This window comes from Leptodactylus fuscus, chromosome 4 (assembly GCF_031893055.1).
Source record: "Leptodactylus fuscus isolate aLepFus1 chromosome 4, aLepFus1.hap2, whole genome shotgun sequence".
Lineage (NCBI taxonomy): Eukaryota > Metazoa > Chordata > Amphibia > Anura > Leptodactylidae > Leptodactylus > Leptodactylus fuscus.
Genome location: NC_134268.1, coordinates 105,486,194 through 105,505,284, shown reverse-complemented (window position 1 = coordinate 105,505,284; position 19,091 = coordinate 105,486,194). Strand labels below are relative to the sequence as shown.

Genomic DNA, 19,091 nt, shown 5'->3' with positions numbered 1-19,091 from the left:
ATAAAATAACCTCAGGTCTTTGGAGTCGTGTGCAGGCTGACCCAAAGGACGGAATTGCCTGAAAATTTGTATGTGTGCTAATCAAGGCATGGGGAAACGGACGGCATGAAAAAAAATTTTTTAATGCCAAAACTCCCCACCAGGGGTTAATGTGGCGCTGTACAGTAAACGTCCCTTATTCTCTACTCAGTCTCACTCAGTCGTCACGATGCCTGTCTTTTTGCCAGATCGTGCGCGTCTAGTGAGGTTGTTTTATGAGAATGCCGGGAACGCCACAGCTGCCCTGAGAGCTTTTCGTCGTTTAAAAGCCCTGCATACAGGTGCCGGCCCAATGTCTGTAACGTCGCTGAGACAAATGATGAAACGTTTTGAGGCAACTGGGTTACTGAGTGTGCAACCAGGCCACGGCCGACGACCTGTACGCACCGAGGTCGTGGAGGATATTGCTGCAGCTGTTGAGGAACAGAGCACCAGTAGTCATAGAGGTAACTGCAGTGCACCCAGTGTTTCCAGGCAATTGTGCCTCCCATACAGTACCGTGTGGAAGGTTCTGCGAAGAGTCTTGCGGGCATACCCATACAAAATTAGCCTTCACCACCAACTGCTTCCTTGTGACAATGACACCCGCATGACACCCTGCATTAATGTTTCTGGGCCAGAGTGGAAGTGGATACCAATTGGTCATGGAATATCCTGTGGAGCGACGAAACGCATTTTTACCTGAAATGGAATGGTCAACACACAGAACTGTCACATATGGGCCACCGAAAACCTGTGTGCGCTCGAGGGGGTTCTGCTGCATTCGCCCAAGGTGACCGTTTGGTGTGGGTTCACCTCATCGTTCATGATCGGACCGTTCTTTTTCGAAGATTTGGGCCCAACTGGGGTTGCCACCTGTTACATCACAGCAGCGAGGTACCGGACAATGCTGGAAACAGTGGTCATTCCCCAACTCCAACAGTGGCAGTGTCTGCAGACGATCACCTTCATGCAGGATGGAGGCCATCCTCACATCGCAAATCCTGTGAAGAAGGCTCTTCGTGCACATTTTCCCGATGACAGGATTTTGAGCTGCTCATTCCCTACAGCGTGGCCACCGCGCTCTCCGGATCTCACTCCTTGTGATTTCTGGTTGTGGGGACACTTGAAGAAGCGTGTTTATCGGGGGAATGTCGAAACCCTGCCTGACCTCAAAGACCGCATCACATTGGAAGTGCGCAGCATCTCACCAGAGATGTTACACGCAAGCGTCGAGCACGTTCTGCATAGGATGACCATGCTCACCATGCATGATGGCGGCCACATTGAACAGTTATGCAAGTCGGTGGTCCAAATGCAACATCCCCAAGTATCGACAGACAGGTTTTGCGCTGCGCGCTCACTGTACAGCGCCACATTATCCCCTGGTGGGGAGTTTTGGTATTAAATTTTTTTTCATGCCGTCCGTTTCCCCATGCCTTGATTAGCACACATACAAATTTTCAGGCAATTCCGACCACTGGGTCAGCCTGCACACGACTCCAAACACCTGAGGTTATTTTATGGCCACCCTGTGTGTGTGTGTGTGTATATATATATATATATATATATATATATATATATATATATATATATATATATCAGCATAGTAAACCTTATCTAGTGCAGAGAATGCACTGGTAAGGTTTTTTTGTTCCCCACATTACCCCCTTAACAGACCATGTGATGACAGATATTTTGCTTATTTCTGAATAATAAAAGAAAGTGAATAAGAAATCAGTATATCAGCCTGGACCACTTGTAGTTCTTCTTCTCCTGTACTACGTGCTGCTTTTAATGTGTGACTTCCTATTATAAGGAGATTGGCTTGGCTTTAAGTCAACAACACCTACTTTCTGTTTTAGCGTCTGCACAAGTGTATATATATATATAGGACCTGCCTATCTGAGCAGAGTCTGATCACAAGTTCATCCTTAAAAGCAGATACAAAGGGAGACCAAGGTAAGATGAGCTTCTCTCTTTGATAGACTACAATACAGTGTAGTAGTGGAGCTTGTGTTACATTTCAGCAAGTGTATGCAGCAGCTGCCACTGAAATGTCTATGACAGTCAGTATTTTCTATATTATTGTGTCCTGCATTGTATACATGATTGTGAGAGAATAGTTTTCAGCAAGCAAACTCTATATGGGGTTAATACGAAATGTAACAAAACTGAAAAAAATGTCATAGTGTAACCTGTAAACCACTTATTACATTACACTTACACTATATTGTGTAGACCATGTTTATAATCCCTGATACAATTCCTGTTGATTATATAGCACTAACATATTCAATAGTGAGGTACAGATATTATCACAATTCATTTCTACCCCTGTCCCAACTGGGGTTCACAATCTACTTTCGCTATTTCTGAATTTCCGTAAACTACTGTATCAGAGTAGAATCCCTCCTCCTCCTCCTCAACATGTAACTTTAATTTTATTAAACTTCTGATGTGTTCTGGAGACCCCGGAGAAGATATGATTAATAAGAATCAGTGAGTTTGGATCACTAACATCAGGGAGCTTGCTGCGTTCTACCTGTGCATTCTATGTCCCCTCCACATTTTGCTCTGAGTATATTGATAGCTTCACAAATTAGAAAGGATGCATATCCTAATGTTTTACACTTTGACCTCTTGCAGACAGATTACTTAAACTTGGAAAGTCCATACATTTCTCTACTGTGCAAAGCTGTCCATATGTACTGTGCAACATAGTATGACATTTTATAAATAGTTATAATAATAACCTGTCTTTTTACAAATGAATGAATATACAGATGCTTAAAAGCTGAATTTATCATTTCACTGCATGTGCATTATGGCTGTTGTATAGCACCAAGCATTATATTTTCAGTATACACATATAGGTGCCAGGTACTGATATTGATAATCCTTGTACATGGCATTCCTAGGTAAAGGAGGGACGCTCTGCTACGTGACTCTGAGCACAGCAGTAATGAGCTCTTTTGCTAGTGGAACCTCCCATGAATAGGTTTTCATACATTTAGAATCATTGTGAAACTTGTGGCATACTATGAGAGCAGAAGCCTTGAGGCATTTGTGGTAACATACACATTACAAAGAAAATAGACATAAAGCAAGTGGTGCTTGTTATTTTTCCAAGTCTGTTTTATGTATGACAAGAGAATGAGATGCTTTTTTAGATTACATTCAGAAGAAAAGATTAAATAACATATATAAACATACATGCAGATTTTACGTGTATGTTTGACTACTATGCAGACGTATATTTGTACCTCCTATCTGAACAGAAGCTGGTAAGCGTCTGGGTTTTCTTTCTCTCTGTGTTTATTCCCTAGAAAGAGCCAACATTTGTAATAAAGTACCCTATTTTTCGGACTATAAGACGCACCTAGGTTTTAGAGGAGGAAAATAGGGAAAAAAATTTTGAAGCAAAAAATGGTAAAATATTTAATATATGGGAGTTGTAGTTTTGCAACAGCTGCAAGGCCACATTGACAGGTGACCCTGCAGCTGTACGGAGATCCATAGAGCGTTTTTTTTGCGGGGTCAGATGTACTTTTTAGTTATACCACTTTGGGGAATGTCTATTGCTTAGATCACCTTTTATTTAAATCAGAGGCAAAACGGTGAAAAAAAAAAACCATGGCGGTTTTCGGACACAGGGATTCCTAATGTGTATGTGTTTCACAGTAATTTTCTACTTTTATATGTATTCAAGGGAAAGGAGTGATTTAGAAGTTTTATTTATTTTATTTTATTTTTTTAAAGCTTTTTTTTCCCACTATTTTATTACCCCTTCCCCCTAGGGGGCTTGAACCTGCAATCATTTGATTGCAAGTCCCATAGACGGCAATAAAAGTGTATTGACGTCTATGGGAGATTCTCTACATTACTTTTACCGCTGGTCATAGACCAACCACAATAGTAATATAGCAGTGACAGGCCTGGGAGCCTTCAGTTGGCTCCCGGCTGTCACCAGAACAGGTCGGCTCCTGTGACCTCACTGGCATTAGCTTTGAGCCTCCGCATATAGCGGAGACCCAGTTGCTATGGTGACCGCTCTGCAGCAGAGCGGCCACCATTATTCTTACAGACCTGGCATCCCGGCAATAGAACGGCGGATGCCGGGAAGGGGGTTTTAGACGCCGGCACAGGTGCCGGGGCCTGCAGCATTGCCACGCTCCTGTCGCTGCAGGCCCCGGCACGAGTGCCGGCGTCTAAAACCCCCTTCCCAGCATCCGCCGTTCTATTGCCAGGATGCCAGGCAAATTCGGACTATAAGACGCACCCTCATTTTCGCCCCAGATTTGAGGGGAAAAAAGTGCGTCTTATAGTCCAAAAAATACAGTATATTACAAAATTCATTAATGGCAGAAATACTGCCAAAAATCAAAACATTTCCAAAAGCTAAGTCACGCTTTAAACTACTATAGGTGTTACTGCAGTGCTCAGTCATTGCATCTGCTTGAACTATTCTGTCAGGATTTATTACTTGTTCAGCATTGCTTCATGGCATACTATAGGCCGGTGGTTCCCTAAATTTCTGATGGCGAGACCTACTTTAAATACATCTGATCTTAGCAGAACGTTAACTCATCCAAAGATCTAGTAGTGACTGCATAACAAGCTGGATCTAGGTTCTCAGCAGAATTTCCAGAATCAGAAAAATGAACTAAAATAAAGGAACTAGTCTCCAGAATGAACTAGATTTGTCATCACGTCATGCTATGATTGGGATGAGCTTTATTGTAGACCTAAATGGCATTAATGCAGTATGTGTCTTCTGCATCTATGTGACCAGGTGGTATACTTCAAGCAATTTCATTATATCATCATAACTCATCTTCATGCATATCATTAGCTTTGCAGTGAAGGAGGTTGCGCCTAACAAATAACTATTTTATGAACCTTTGAATTGGTTTGACTGTAAAACCTCCACCACCTCTCCTAGACTACACCACATTCATTTTACATACTACAATTTGATTATTTATCTTGAAATAATTAACAGTTATATCCTATGGCCAGGGTCCCATGTGGCGTTAACGGTGCAGGAAAAAAAAATTGTTGCATTTTACATTCTCTGAAACTTACCAATCCCATCAACACATTGAGGAAAAATACTTGCAGTGGAGATGCTGCATTTTCCAAGATAGTCACGGTTTTGGAAATTGCAACATGTCAATTATACCTACAGAAATGCCAGTGGGTTCCCTATAAGTATAATGGAAGCAGAAAGTCTGCAGAGGTTTCTGCTTTCCTTTCTGTGAAAAGTGCTACAGCAAAAATTGCGATGTGTCGTCACGGCGTTTTTTTCTGGCAGCGCTGTTTTTTGCTGTGGCCTGTGACATGGGACCTTAGCCTTAACATGTTATTATAACCCCTTGTTCACATATGAGTTTGGCAATCTGTTCAGGGAGTCCGCATTGGGACCCCCCGAATGGAATACCAAATGCACTGGCAAGCGGTGTGTGCAGTGAAAGCACATGGAGCCCATAGACTATAATGGGGTCCATGTGCTCTCCGTGTGCTGCCTGCACAAAATATGCGAACAGAAAAGTACTTCATGATCTACTTTCATGTCTACATGATTTGTGCGGGCAGCATGAGTCATGTGGACATGAAAGTAGATCATGAAGTACTTTTCTGTTCGATATTCTGTGCAGGCAGCACACGTAGAGCACACAGACCCTATTATAGTCTATGGGTTCCATGTGCTTTCACTGCACACCACTTGTCAATGCGTTTGGTATTCCGTTTGGGGAGGGGGGGTCCCCATGCAGACTCCCCAAATGGATTACCAAACGCAGATGTGAACGAGGGGTTAGTCTCTTGAAATATCAGATTTATTCTTCCTGCTTCATAGGTGCACACAGACACAAAACACAACAGTCAGCCAGGACTATCATCATCAGACTACAAGGTGTAGACTATTATTTGCTATTCATAATACAGGGACAGGTGTACATATTGCTTGTTTTTTATCTCTCTGGAGACTTGGTGCACTCAGCCAACAAATGTGACAGGTCATTCAATCTTTCTGGCTAAAAATGCAATAAAAGTGTAACGCGAGCTAAGTGACTGTTAACTTGAAGTTAATGATCAACGCCAGTAATGCATAATAAAGTCAGCAGTATAGTAGAACATATTAGGTTTTACACACCCTATAAAGAACTTATAGGAGGCTGGCATGAATACAATTTATCAAAAGGCTGAAATTATGACGACTTATATACATTACTAGCTTTATGTAACCTTCCTAATTAGAAAGCCAATTAATGGTTTCTAATATCTGAACTACTAAAATTAATGTTCTTCTGTGTAACTGAGTATCATGCTTCTGATATGTATACACAATGTCAAATGCAGAAACCTACACAGGTATATCAACAGGTGGCCTACATGGTAGAAACTTATCATAAATTACAGAATCTATATTCTGCAAAATTCATCAGTTCTGTAATCTTTAAAGGAGTTGTCCACTTTTAGACATATATTTAGAGACAAATGTTCTTGTATGTATAATAGACATGTGTATAACTTCCCAATATACTTTCTGTATTAATTCTTCACAGTTTTCTAGATCTCTGCTTGCTGCCATTCATTTTGCTTACCTCTAGTGAATGAAGTTCTGACCATGATCATGTGATATTTATAGCCACAGCACAGTAACAAGACATTGCCTAGCAACAAGCTGTGCGCCTGTGTGCTCATCACATGATCATGGACCGTAAATCACATGACCATGGTCAGATCCACTAGAAGTAACAGAATAAAGGACAGCAAGCAGAGTCTGTTCCCTAAGGTGTTCTAGAGCATTCCACAAGGGTCTTGACAATCCCCACCCTGCCAGAGTTTGCCCACCTCATCACAAATAAGACTTATCCTCCAGGATTTGTGTGCCTAAGTAGAAATCTATACCAGTTCTTTTGCAGCTTTTTTCATGACTTGTACACTAGTTTTCTTCGGGTCCAGTCACGCAGAGGAAAATGGAGAGAAATTTGGTGTGTTATTTCAGCGCTGAAAAAAAAAGCCTCCCATTGACTTCAATGGGTTCCTTTTTCTGCAGCTTTTTTTAGCGCTCAAATTCCACACCATTTTCCTCCGTGTGAATGGCCCCTTCCATTAATTATATCTTTATCTACTAAGCTGTCAATTTATGGCTGAAACAGATGACATATGTACAATATTAAAAGAATAGCCCTACGGTGCCAAGTCTGCCATTTATTTCCAAGTTAATGTGTCAATACCAATTACCTGGCTGTCCTCACATAACATATATTTCAGTTTTATAACTTTTATTACCACAATTCTTTAGCTCTATTCCATGTTATCTCATATCAATAATGAACAATTTTGTACTCTTAGATTACATTTCAGACCATGTTAGGACATAAAAAGTTGAGTGGATGCACTCTTTATATTGAGTAAAAAGCCATGTCTGGTAAATGTAAGGATTTGGTGCAGTTTGGGCGTTAAGACCAGGTGACTTTTTCTATATTTTCCATCTCCACCTTCCAAAATTCATAACATTTTTATTTCATGGTTATAGTTAGCACCATTTTGGGAAATATATAATGTTTTGATTAGGTCTATGGGAATAAAATGTACAATTCTGTTATTTTTCCATTCTGCAATAAAAATGACTTGGCAATTTTTTCCAGCAGGTCATTACAATTACAGTGCTACTATAATATACTATGTTTCTATCAGTTTTACCACTACTATTCAATATAAAATCCGCATGGGGTCCCTGTATTTTTACTTCCAAGTTGTAGATTTGATTGGTACCATGGCAAACTTTTTTTATTTTTTTTATTTTTTTTTATTTTATTTTTTTTTTACTTTTTATTAATTTATTTTTTATGCTCTTTTTTTTTAACTAAGGAAATTTACTTGGGATAGCTTGATCCCCTGTAAAATATATTGCAATACTTCTGTTTTTCTGTATATCATGTATTACCTGCTTATGTGTATTAGGGCAATATAACTAGGTCATTGACTGACCTTCTGGCTGCCATGGCATCTCCTTTTAACCTTGTGAATCCAAGGGAATGAGAGTAGGGGCACTTCCCCCTATAACCACCTGGATTCCATTATTGCTATTGATCAAGACAATTGAGTGGTTATTCTCTCTAGTATTTTCCAACTCTAGCAAGTTCCAGATCTCAACTGTATAATACAGCCAGGACCCAGAGATGAATTAGCTGGACAGCTCCTATACCTGCTACAGGTTTGCTCCATACTATTACAGCGTTGAGCATTAACTATATTATAACTCAGCTATACAGTATGTAATAGTATGATGCAGAGAATTAAGGGATTAACATTACTAAGTTCCTACAGATTTGAGTAGATGTCATACAATACGTTTTTCTCTCTACAGCAGAACTAAGTGGGTCTCCTGACAAAATCAGCTAATATGGAAAGTATATTATTATTAACCAAATTCCAGACATAGTTTTAATACTTTCCATTAATATTTCACTGTAATTATAAAGTGTTGACTATGTGTGATTAATTCATGAACATTGTCAATATTCAGTTTTGCAAGTTCCAATGTTCCAAGAAAATATTCGCCACACCATTACTCAATGTCCAACCATCTGAGCTGTTACCGCCTGTTGAATAATGTCTGCACCAAACTCGTATTCTCCCTTCAACGTGGTCCAACAAATATCTGGATTCATTTAACAAAGCAATTGTTTTCCACTGTGCAGTGATCCAGTGATTTCGTGCCCAAACTGCTCATCTGCTGTTATAGCCCATCCCTGCTAAGAAACAATGAGCTGTTTATATAGACACAATGTGAAAATGTATCAACTGGTCTAAGCCAGTTTTATGGTGGAGATGGGTGATAATGCGGAACATCTTTAGCATAAGGCCCTTTATTGCACCTACTCACCCTCAGCACAGAGTGGGGTTTAGAAATCAGAAGCAGGGATAGAGATTAGAGATGAGCGAGTGCTTGTAGCATGGGCATGCGCAGTCGGCTCTGCCCAGGCCCGATGCCTGGCAGAGTGAATGAAGAGCCGGAAGATGCCGCGGGGACGCTGCAAGGAGAAGACTGCTCGGAGGATCCAGCCCGACCCTCACTCGTGGACTTGGTAACTATAATTTGATCAAACGTTGCCTACCCCTGAAATGAGCATTTTCCCCCCCATAGACTATAATAGGGTTCGATATTCGATTCGAGTAGTCGAATATTGAGGGGCTACTCGAAACGAATATCGAACCTCGAATATTTTATTGTTCCCTCATCTCTAATAGAGATGTCTCAGCCCAATATATTTGCTATAAGTTCCTAGTGTACACTTCCACTCTGGCAAATGGGTGTGTGTCTGATTTGTTAGGAGGCCAAAAACTCTTAATAATTTACGTGTAAATTGCTCCAGTTGTAAAATTTATTAGGACTGATGTAGGTTTTAATAAGGGCTGGATATTCAAGGAGAAACTAAAAAAAAAAGTTCTGAAAGGTTAACAGTAGTAATTACACGATAGTATGTAAGTATAGGTTTCCTACTGGGATTAAATCAGAATGCTATTGTATCTCACATATAGATTACACTTAACCAATGAAACAAACAAAATATAGCATTAGAAGTTTGGTACATTGAAAATTGTTTTCCTGAATATATTTCTAAAAGTAGATTTATTTATTTACAAGTTAAAATATGCCTTGAGACAATTTACTGTATGTACATATTTTAAAGTATTCATTCACTGGAGCTATAAGAAATGCAGAACGTAGCCATAACATTTTCTGTATTAGTTCCAGTGTTCATGTAAACTCTATATGCCAAGTAACTGCAGGAAGTGGTGGGTTTTGCAGACCCTGATGAACACTGCAATGAGTTCTAGGAGACTGTATACCCCTTGTAACTGGGGCTAATATATCAGTGGAAATCAGCAATAAAAATGTAATGTTAAAATGCCCCCAGAAGGCAGCATCCACAACTCATTGTGTCCCATATATATATATATATATATATATATATATATATATATATATATATATACACTGCCTGGCCAAAAAAAAAGTCGCAAGTGTTAATATTTAGTTGGGCCACCACGAGCACGAATAACAGCACGCATCCATCTCGGCATGGAGTTTATAATGTTCTGCAGTGTAGACTCAGGGATCTTGATCCAATTCTCGGGTATCAAGGAGCCCAGGTTACGCAGATTTGTTGGGGGTGGTGAGTGACAGCGCAGGTTCCTTTCCAGCACATCCCAGAGATCCTCAATAGGATTCAAATCTGGACTCTGCAGAGGCCAGTCCATATGACTGAAAGAACTATTGTGCTCCTCGAACCACTCCTGCACAATTCTGGCTTGGTGTATGCGTGTATTGTCGTCTTGGAATACTCCAGTTCCATCAGGAATGAAGTGGGCCATAGCAGGATGTACCTGGTCTGCCAGCACTTCCAAATACCCTGCAGATGTCATTCTGTTACTGCAGAGTATTGCCGAACCCAGTCCAAACCAACAGAAGCTGCCACAGATCATATATATATATATATATATATATATATATATATATATATATATATCATAGAGAGAGAGAGAAATGTGAAATATGCACTTTTCTCACCATTGTTTTTACATAATAAATACTGAAATTATAGGAAATTAGTAGATAGTAAATATATATAATAAATATAATTAAAAGATTAAGATTAAAAGATATAGAAATAAAGCTTTATGTATTACTACAAAAAAAGGATTTACGGTAGTATAAAGTACTAAATGAAGAAAAACCTTATTACTTTTAAACTGCATGTACTAAAAAAACATAAAAAAAATGCATCAGCCACTGAAAATATCTCAATCGTAAACTTGTTAAAACAGGTCATTTTGAAATTAAAAGCAAAAAATGACTACTTTTTCCCAAATGCAGCACAACTCTTGTCCAGTGCAACTCTGAGGCAGGGACATAACTACCACAGCAGCAGCTATAGGGCCCACAATGTAAGTGGCTGTTCACACAGCAGAAAATGAAAATGAATTCATTTTTGTATGTAACTGGGAGTCTAAAATAAGTTTGAGGTCTGATTATGGGTCTGAATTCAGTTTGGCATCTGGAATGGAACTTAAATTAATTTCAAGGACTAGTCTGAGGTCTAATTTAATTTTGCGGTGTGGTCTGGTATTTGAATTATTTGGGGGCTAATTCCTGCTACTTCCATTCTTTGTTTCCCCACAGATGTCCTATTGGATTGCCATTCTTCCAACCCTTTCTCTTTCCATCCCTGCTATTCCTCTCTCCCTTCTGTCCCCATAGAGGGGGCCCATTTGAAATCTTGTTATGGGGTCCTATAACCACTAGTTACACTCTTGTCTTGGGATTTGACTGTATGATCTGTCACCATATCAGGAAGAGAAGACAGATACCACAATCTCAGCATTGTGGATATCCCAATACATGGACCCCATGATCAGTTATGCAATCTCTATGCTATGGGGATAACCCCTTAAAGCAATTCTCTAATATACTATGTAAGGTATCTGCACATGAGAGTTCATTGACATAAATAGTTACAAAGTTTAAACCACGAAGGCTGTGAGTGTGATGCAGTCACGTAGCATTTTCCTGCTGGGCAAGTTTAAAACTGCTGTAGAATTTACATATATTTATTTCCTGTTGTAATATACATAATTTGGCGTTTGTATCACTTAATTATTTGTATTCACAGGCATTTACCACCCAGTTTTTTTTCTACTGAATATTAAACAATCCGTAAAGAAAACATTTCATAACAAAAACATTCAGCTTCTTTGCCAATTATTTTCATTCATTAACCTGCCATATGACAATTTATTACATGTAGAAAACTAGATAAGTAACAAATACATATTCATATCCTATTAATATTATAAATGTGAAAGTTTGTGAGTTTGTGGGTTTGTGGTTTTGTGTGTTTGGATGTTTGCATGTTCGGATGTTTGTTCCTCAATCACGGAAAAACCGCTCGACCGATTCGGCTGAAATTTTCCACAAACATAGTTAATACACCCGATTAAACAATAGGCTAATTTTCGTCACAATAGCGCACATACGTTTGTGCCAGGACCCCCACAAAACCCAAACTCACACCACCATCTCTGCAATCTCACACACTTTGGACCATAGCAAGCCACAAAATTCATATTGCCCTCTCCAGCCTCGCCCCTAACCCCACACAATCTCATATACATATACTTTACCACTTTGCCCCTCACCTTAACGATACTCCAGGAGGCTCTCTTTAACACTCCGGAGCAGCCATGTTTGCCAACCCCCACCGCTCTGACAATCTGCGACACCCCCCCACCCATGTCAATACCCCTAGGCGGTCTAAAAAATGCAAAAAAAAATTTTTAAAAAAAAGTAAACAAAATATAAAAAAAAAATAAAAAGGATTAAAAATTCAAATCACCCCCTTTTCCCTAGAACACATATAAAAGTAGTTAAAAACTGTGAAACACATACATATTAGGTATCCCCGCGTCCGAAATCGCCCGCTCTACAAATCTATAGAAATATTTTTCCTGTTCGGTAAACGCTGTAGCGAAAAAATGGTCAAAAGTGCCAAACCGCTGTTTTTTCACTGTTTTGATTCTGATAAAAATTTGAATAAAAAGTGATCAAAGCAATAACATTTCCCAAAAATGGTAGAACTACAAAGTACACCCGGTCCCGCAAAAAAAGCCGCCCTATACATCCCCGTACACGCACGTATAAAAAAGTTACGGCTGTCGGAATATGGCGACTTTTTAAAAAAAAAAAAATTTTAAACACAGTTTTGGATTTTTTTTAAGGGGTCAAAATGTAAATAAAACCATATAAATTTGGTATCCCCAGAATCCTAAGGAAACACAGAATACAGGGGACATGTCATTTTGGTTGCACAGTGAACGCCGTAAAACCAAAGCCCGTAAGAAAGTTGCAGAAATGCATTTTTTCTTCAAAGCCACCCCATTCTGAATTTTTTCCCTGCTTCCCAGTACATTATATAGAATAAATAATGGTGGCATCATGAAGAAAAATTTGTCCCAGGAAAAATTAAGACCTCATATGGCTCTGGGAGCGGAGAAATAAAAAAGTTATGGGGTTTAGAGGGAGGGGAGTCAAAAACGAAAATCAAAAAATGCCATCGGTGGGAACTTCAAATACTTCTGTCCCAAAGTCACTATGTAAAGTTTCTCACAACACCGTATATACAGTATAGCAACTCAAATACACATTAACTTCAACACAAAAGTCTCACGTATTCTCTGAATTACAGCAAAAACAAGATACAAACTTACATTTCATATCCCATACCATATACACACTACGAAAACCTTACCCACACCTGTATATACCCACTGCTACAATCACCGCAGACGAAGTCGCGGGTACCAGCTAGTTTACATATAAAAATTCAAGCTATTCTATCCATGTTTCCCCATGATATCATTATACATATGGAACTGTCATCTTACGTGTGTGGTCTTCTTAACCCTCTATTATTTTTAACCACTTAAAGGGGTTGTCCAGGATAAACTAAAAGTTAATCCCTAAACTAAACCACCTCCCACCGCCTAACTTCTAATCTACTTCAATTTAAAAAAATCTATAATTACCCATATCCCTGGAGCAGTCATGACAGAACTTAAGTTCATGGGCTGTAGGCATAAGGACCAGCTCTGCAGCCTGAAATTGTACATGGCTTGGTCAGGAAAAAGTGAAAATAACGTAAAATAATCTTTAACTTAAATTTAAAGCCACATCTTGCTTTATAGCACAAAAATCTACCTACTTTTGATTAATCTCTCCAGTCTGCATGTAAAGGTATTTACAAGATCCAACAGCTGTATTATCAATCAAATAAAACACGAGAAAGTTATCAGAATTTAGCATTTCTTCATGATATACAGTATACTGCTTCTTAAAGACAGATAGTTGGTGATAAATCATGTAACCATTTTGTTGCGACATGATGTTGATGCCAAATGTGCATCTGGGGAAGCTGGAACATTATTATTCTGCTTCATGTCTGTTTAGTTTGTAATGAGTATAATATTCTTTAACCCCTTCCCGCCGATGGCATTTTTTGATTTTCGTTTTTGACTCCCCTCCTTCTAAAACCCATAACTTTTCCGCTCCCAGAGCCATATGAGGTCTTAATCTTTGTGGGACAAATTTTTCTTCATGATGCCACCATTAATTATTCTATATAATGTACTGGGAAGCTGGAATAAAATTCAGAATGGGGTGGATTTGAAGAAAAAATGCATTTCTGCGACATTCTTATGGGCTTCGGTTTTACGGTGTTCACTGTGCAGCCAAAATGACATGTCCCCTGTATTCTTTGTTTCGGTACGATTCCGGGGATACTAAATTTATATGGTTTTATTTACATTTTGACCCCTTAAAAAAAATCCAAAACTGTTAAAAAAAAAAAAAAAAAAAAAAAGTTTTTTCTAAAAGTTGCCATATTCTGACAGCCGTAACTTTTTTATACGTCCATGTACGGGGATGCATAGGGCGTCTTTTTTTGCGGGGCCGGGTGTACTTTTTAGTTCTACCTATATTATGAACCTCTACATAAGCTTGTTTTCTTCAATGGGGAGAAGTTTACAAGCTAATATCAGACATTTTTAACAGTAATTTATCTCAAAGCTTGCATATGCTGGAGAATTTGCAGCTGTCATTTATCCTTAAGGGAATATCTCCAATAATAGGACTCAAAAAGGTGAAAGGCAGGCTCTGTATAATGCAAACACTTATTCACTGCTGTGCCCATAAAAGACAAGGGCTTTCATTTATTTTACAGTTATTCTGAGTTGCACTTTTTTCTATTGATTCATATCCATAGTTGAATTCAGAATTATGTAGGTTTCTTGAAAAATACAGGAAACCTACATAATAAGATTAAGTTATTTGGTAAAGATGGTACGTTAGATAGTTTTTGGCTCAGTTGAAAGAAAAATAGTTAGCTCATCTTCTATTGAAAAACAAAGGATCCGGAATATTGAAAACCAATAGAACTAATAGAACTGGTTTACAGCTTCTTTGAGCAGAGAACATGATTTCTCTCGGTCTCAGCAACCTTAGGGCTTTTATGTCCATTTTGTCACACACAGTTAAAATGAACCTTTTATCAATTCCATCAATTTAAGTTCTCTGCATCTCCACTACACTAATTCCAGCACAGTATATTTTTTTGTTTAAACCTGCATCATTCCCAAGCAACAAACACAGTTAGTTTTGGTGTCTTATATTTAAGCTCTGCTATGTCAGAAGGGCAGTGTCAGGCGGAAGGGGAGGGAGACAGTGATTCAGAGCTCCAATCAGAGGCAGCCAGTGTCAGAGCTCAGAATCATACCCCTTGTCTGCACCTGCCTGGCATCGCCCTCCTGACAGTACTGAGCTCAAATAGCATATCAGGAACCAAAACTAACAGCATTGATTGCCCAGGAATGGTGAGAGCTAGAGAAAAAATTCCAACTGTGCCAGAATCAATGGAGCAAATGATGCAAAGAGCTGGATTTATTGGAGGTGGTGAAAGGTCGTCTTTAAATATACTATCCAATCTCTTCATATGTAGCTGAAGATTAGCTGTAGAGAAGTCAGAAATTGTATGTTTAACCTGTCTTTTAGGGTATTTTTTTCTATCCTTCTGTATTTCCACCAGCTGTGTCTATTAATGTGAATCTTCCAATTCCATATTTCCTCTTGGATTGATTGTTTTGTAATACTTTTCTAAATATTTTTATTGTGTTCTTATTTGCAATAGATGTTGACAACTGTTGCACGTGCACTCCGTGGATCAAAATCTATTACATGGAGGAGTCTTTCTACCAGCAGTTATTTATGCACACATGGTGAGTACAGTTACTCATTTTCCATGGATGCTTAGGGTAGCCATATACATTACATTAATGGCATCCAAGTATACAGATTTCACAGGGATCAACCAACCAGCTAATGTATTAAGTGGCCTCTCAACTGCTTCCTTTCCTTCTAAAGGGCTAGGGATTTTGGATGCCCACGTGCCTGATTCTTTTGTTCTTTGAGGATAAGCCACTGCAGGAGGTGTGAGGGTCCATTCACACGGAGGAAAATGGCGCTTTATTTGGCTCTGAATTTTCCACACTGAAAAAAAAGCCTCCCATTGATTTCAATGGGTGCCCGTAGCTTTTTTTTCCACTAGCAGAACCCATTGAAGTCATTCAGCGCCAAATAAAGCGCCATTTTCCTCGCTGTGAATGGACCCTAAGGCACCTTACTCCTATTTATAATAAATACATTCTGCTCCCAGGGTGCATGTTTATAGGGCTGTTCAGTTTTTGACCATTCTTACAGTGGGAAGTGACTGGATCACTTATATTCTATTATATTCTTCTCCTCTGGTCTCAAAGCTGGTGTGACCTTACACAGGGCCTTCAATTTATGACATTGTCAAATTGATAATATATAGCCCCAGATTATTACTATATAGAATCTGATGGTATTATAAACAATATTCTTATTATATTAAGTGCCACAAGTACTACAATTAGTGTTTGGTAAAGATTTATCTTATTTCTTTTATTAACAGCAATGATAATATCTCATTCAATATTCAATCTCATGTAGACATAAATGCAACCATGAAAAAGGGTTAATTCCACCCTAATCCCCCTGTAGTCATGCTGCAAAAATTATATTAGGAATAAGGCCCTACATTGAAAAGCTGTTTTTTAGTTGCTGATTTTAATGCTTTTCTTTGAGCCAAAACTAGGACTAGATGTAGCTAAAAGGTAAAACTTCCTTTATATTACCCATTGTTTTCCAAGAAACTCTGGATTTGGCTCAAAAAACTGTAGCAAATTCTGCATTAAAAAAACAGCTTTTCAGCAACATGGGGCCTTAGCCATAGAATCAATTACGACCCCCGACAACCTTCTGAATTTTATTGTATTTATTTGACTGTACATATACTCAATGTGTATACAAGGAATAAGGAATGCACACTGTTCATAAGAGGTAATCTCAGACTTTTATACATGTTCTTTAGAAACAGTTCTTCTGCTTTGCTTATAGAAGACAAACTACCTATTTTTTTATGCATCCTATGTGCTGCAGTATATCCTCATAGCATCGTGTGCACCTTGCTACCAAGTGGAGGACCCCTGGTCTGTGTATGAATTGATGATAATATATTCAACAGGATCCTGCAGAACACTAGAGACCAGTTCACTAAAGAATCCATGGATTGATCAAGTTCAACTACATAACCTTTTACTGTATATATACCCTTAAAGGGGTATTCCCATGTACATAATCATATCTATATTTGTAGATAATTAAAAGTTAAGCATCTTTGCAAATATAAGTAATTAAAAATTCTGCAGTTTTAAAGCTTTTCTCTAACTACCTTAGTGGTGACAGTCTGTTATCTTGATCGGTTGCCAATGGATACGACCACAAATGTAGAAACTTTCTATGGTCTGGGACTTGTCAGGAACCCAGTCATGATTTTCTTATTGTAGCAGGGTCATCAGACAGGAACACTACATGTATGAGAAAATATCCTGGCCACAATAAGGAAATCATGGTGAATTTTCTGACCTTAGAAAGTTCCTGCATTCATGGTCGTATCCACTGGCAACCGATCAAGACAACAAAAGAAAATCTTTAAAACTCTGCAAAATGTTTAATTACTTATATTTGCAAAAATGTTGAACTTTTAATTATCCACAAATTTTAAAATAGTTATGTACATGGGAATATCCCTTTAAGCCTCCTGCACATGACTGTGATAAATCAATTGATTTACTGTCCTCCAAATATTGATCCGTATTCTGCAAAAAACACAATTGCACATTACATCAGTATGTTATCTGCACTCATGAATCTTGTATGATTCCCTACACTGGTCTGTGCCAAAATAGGATATGTCTCATAATTTATGTTCCTTGTACCGTATATGGCATGAATACACGGCCACAATAAATGCAGTCACGTGTCTGGGCCCATAAAAATGAATGGGCCATGGTCATGGGTGACCGTGGAATAAATACATATTTGCCAAATTTTCCAAACTAGGAGCTTTTCATTTTATTGGCTCTCATGTTTGGTTATTGCAGAGATTCTCAAGATGTTTGCTCCCTCTGTGAGCCCTAAGAATGCATATAGAAAAGGGTTGTACCAATGGAACCTCTGAACCATTATGCTTTTTTGTTGACAACACTGTAACCATGCTCACATATAATTCTGTCACAATTTAAGTATGGATTACTAGCCTAAATTAAACTAATACACCATTGATTTTGTAAATAATCTAAAGATGAAATCTGCAACTGAAATTCAGATTACTGCCATGGATTGGCAAGTATTAGCATGATGTGCCTTATAATATCTGTATCACATTCATTATTCTGTTTTGATATTTTTCTGGGCATGTTTTTTTTTGTTTCAATAATTTTTATTAATTTTCCTGGGCATGTTAATAGAATCCACGACATGTAAATGTGTGTAATACATTGAAAAGTAATGGATTAGGTCCATTGATTCTGAGTTTCAGCTGCTAGCTGTAGATTTCCTATACAGATTATCAACAAAAATCGTGGTATTTTTGCAGTACAATCTGATCATACCCTAAGGCTGAAAAAATAAAAAACATTTTTATTCATATTTTGTATGAATCTAAGATATCTGACGTCTCTTGACATTGACGTTGAGCTTTGACCTGCTATAAAGATGTCTATTGTTTGCAATAAATTGACATGTTTACTACCTATAAAGTAGAATACATTCAAGGTTTCCCATAAAAGGTATGTTTGGTATCTTACCCGTTTCAAAGGACACACCATTTACAAAGAATACGTTTAACCTCAGGAAATAGCTGAATTTTATGATCTTGTAGCAGAGGTTATTACATCATTAAATAACACAAAGTACATCTTCAGGGTCAGACTGACCATTAAACTTACCAAAGGTTCTTCTTGTAGACGCCATAGTGCTATTCCACTGTATTCTGATATTAGTAAGTAGAAACTATATATACTCCTCACTGTGTTCTAGTGGGAGAAGAATTTGTGTCTTCAGGCCTATTTACGTGCAGTCA

General features: G+C 38.4%; 1 protein-coding gene across 1 annotated transcript in view; it reads left to right on the top strand.

The window, feature by feature from the left end:
• The first annotated feature begins 1,899 nt into the window (after window positions 1-1,899).
• The window catches only part of LOC142201157 (cytochrome c oxidase subunit 4 isoform 1, mitochondrial-like), a 179,457-nt gene continuing 162,265 nt past the window's right edge, over window positions 1,900-19,091 (top strand). Inside the window, exons 1-2 of the mRNA XM_075271984.1 lie at window positions 1,900-1,980; window positions 15,777-15,864. Of these exons, the coding sequence (XP_075128085.1) occupies window positions 15,777-15,864 (88 nt within the window). The 5' untranslated portion in view covers window positions 1,900-1,980. The remainder of the gene's footprint in view (window positions 1,981-15,776; window positions 15,865-19,091) is intronic.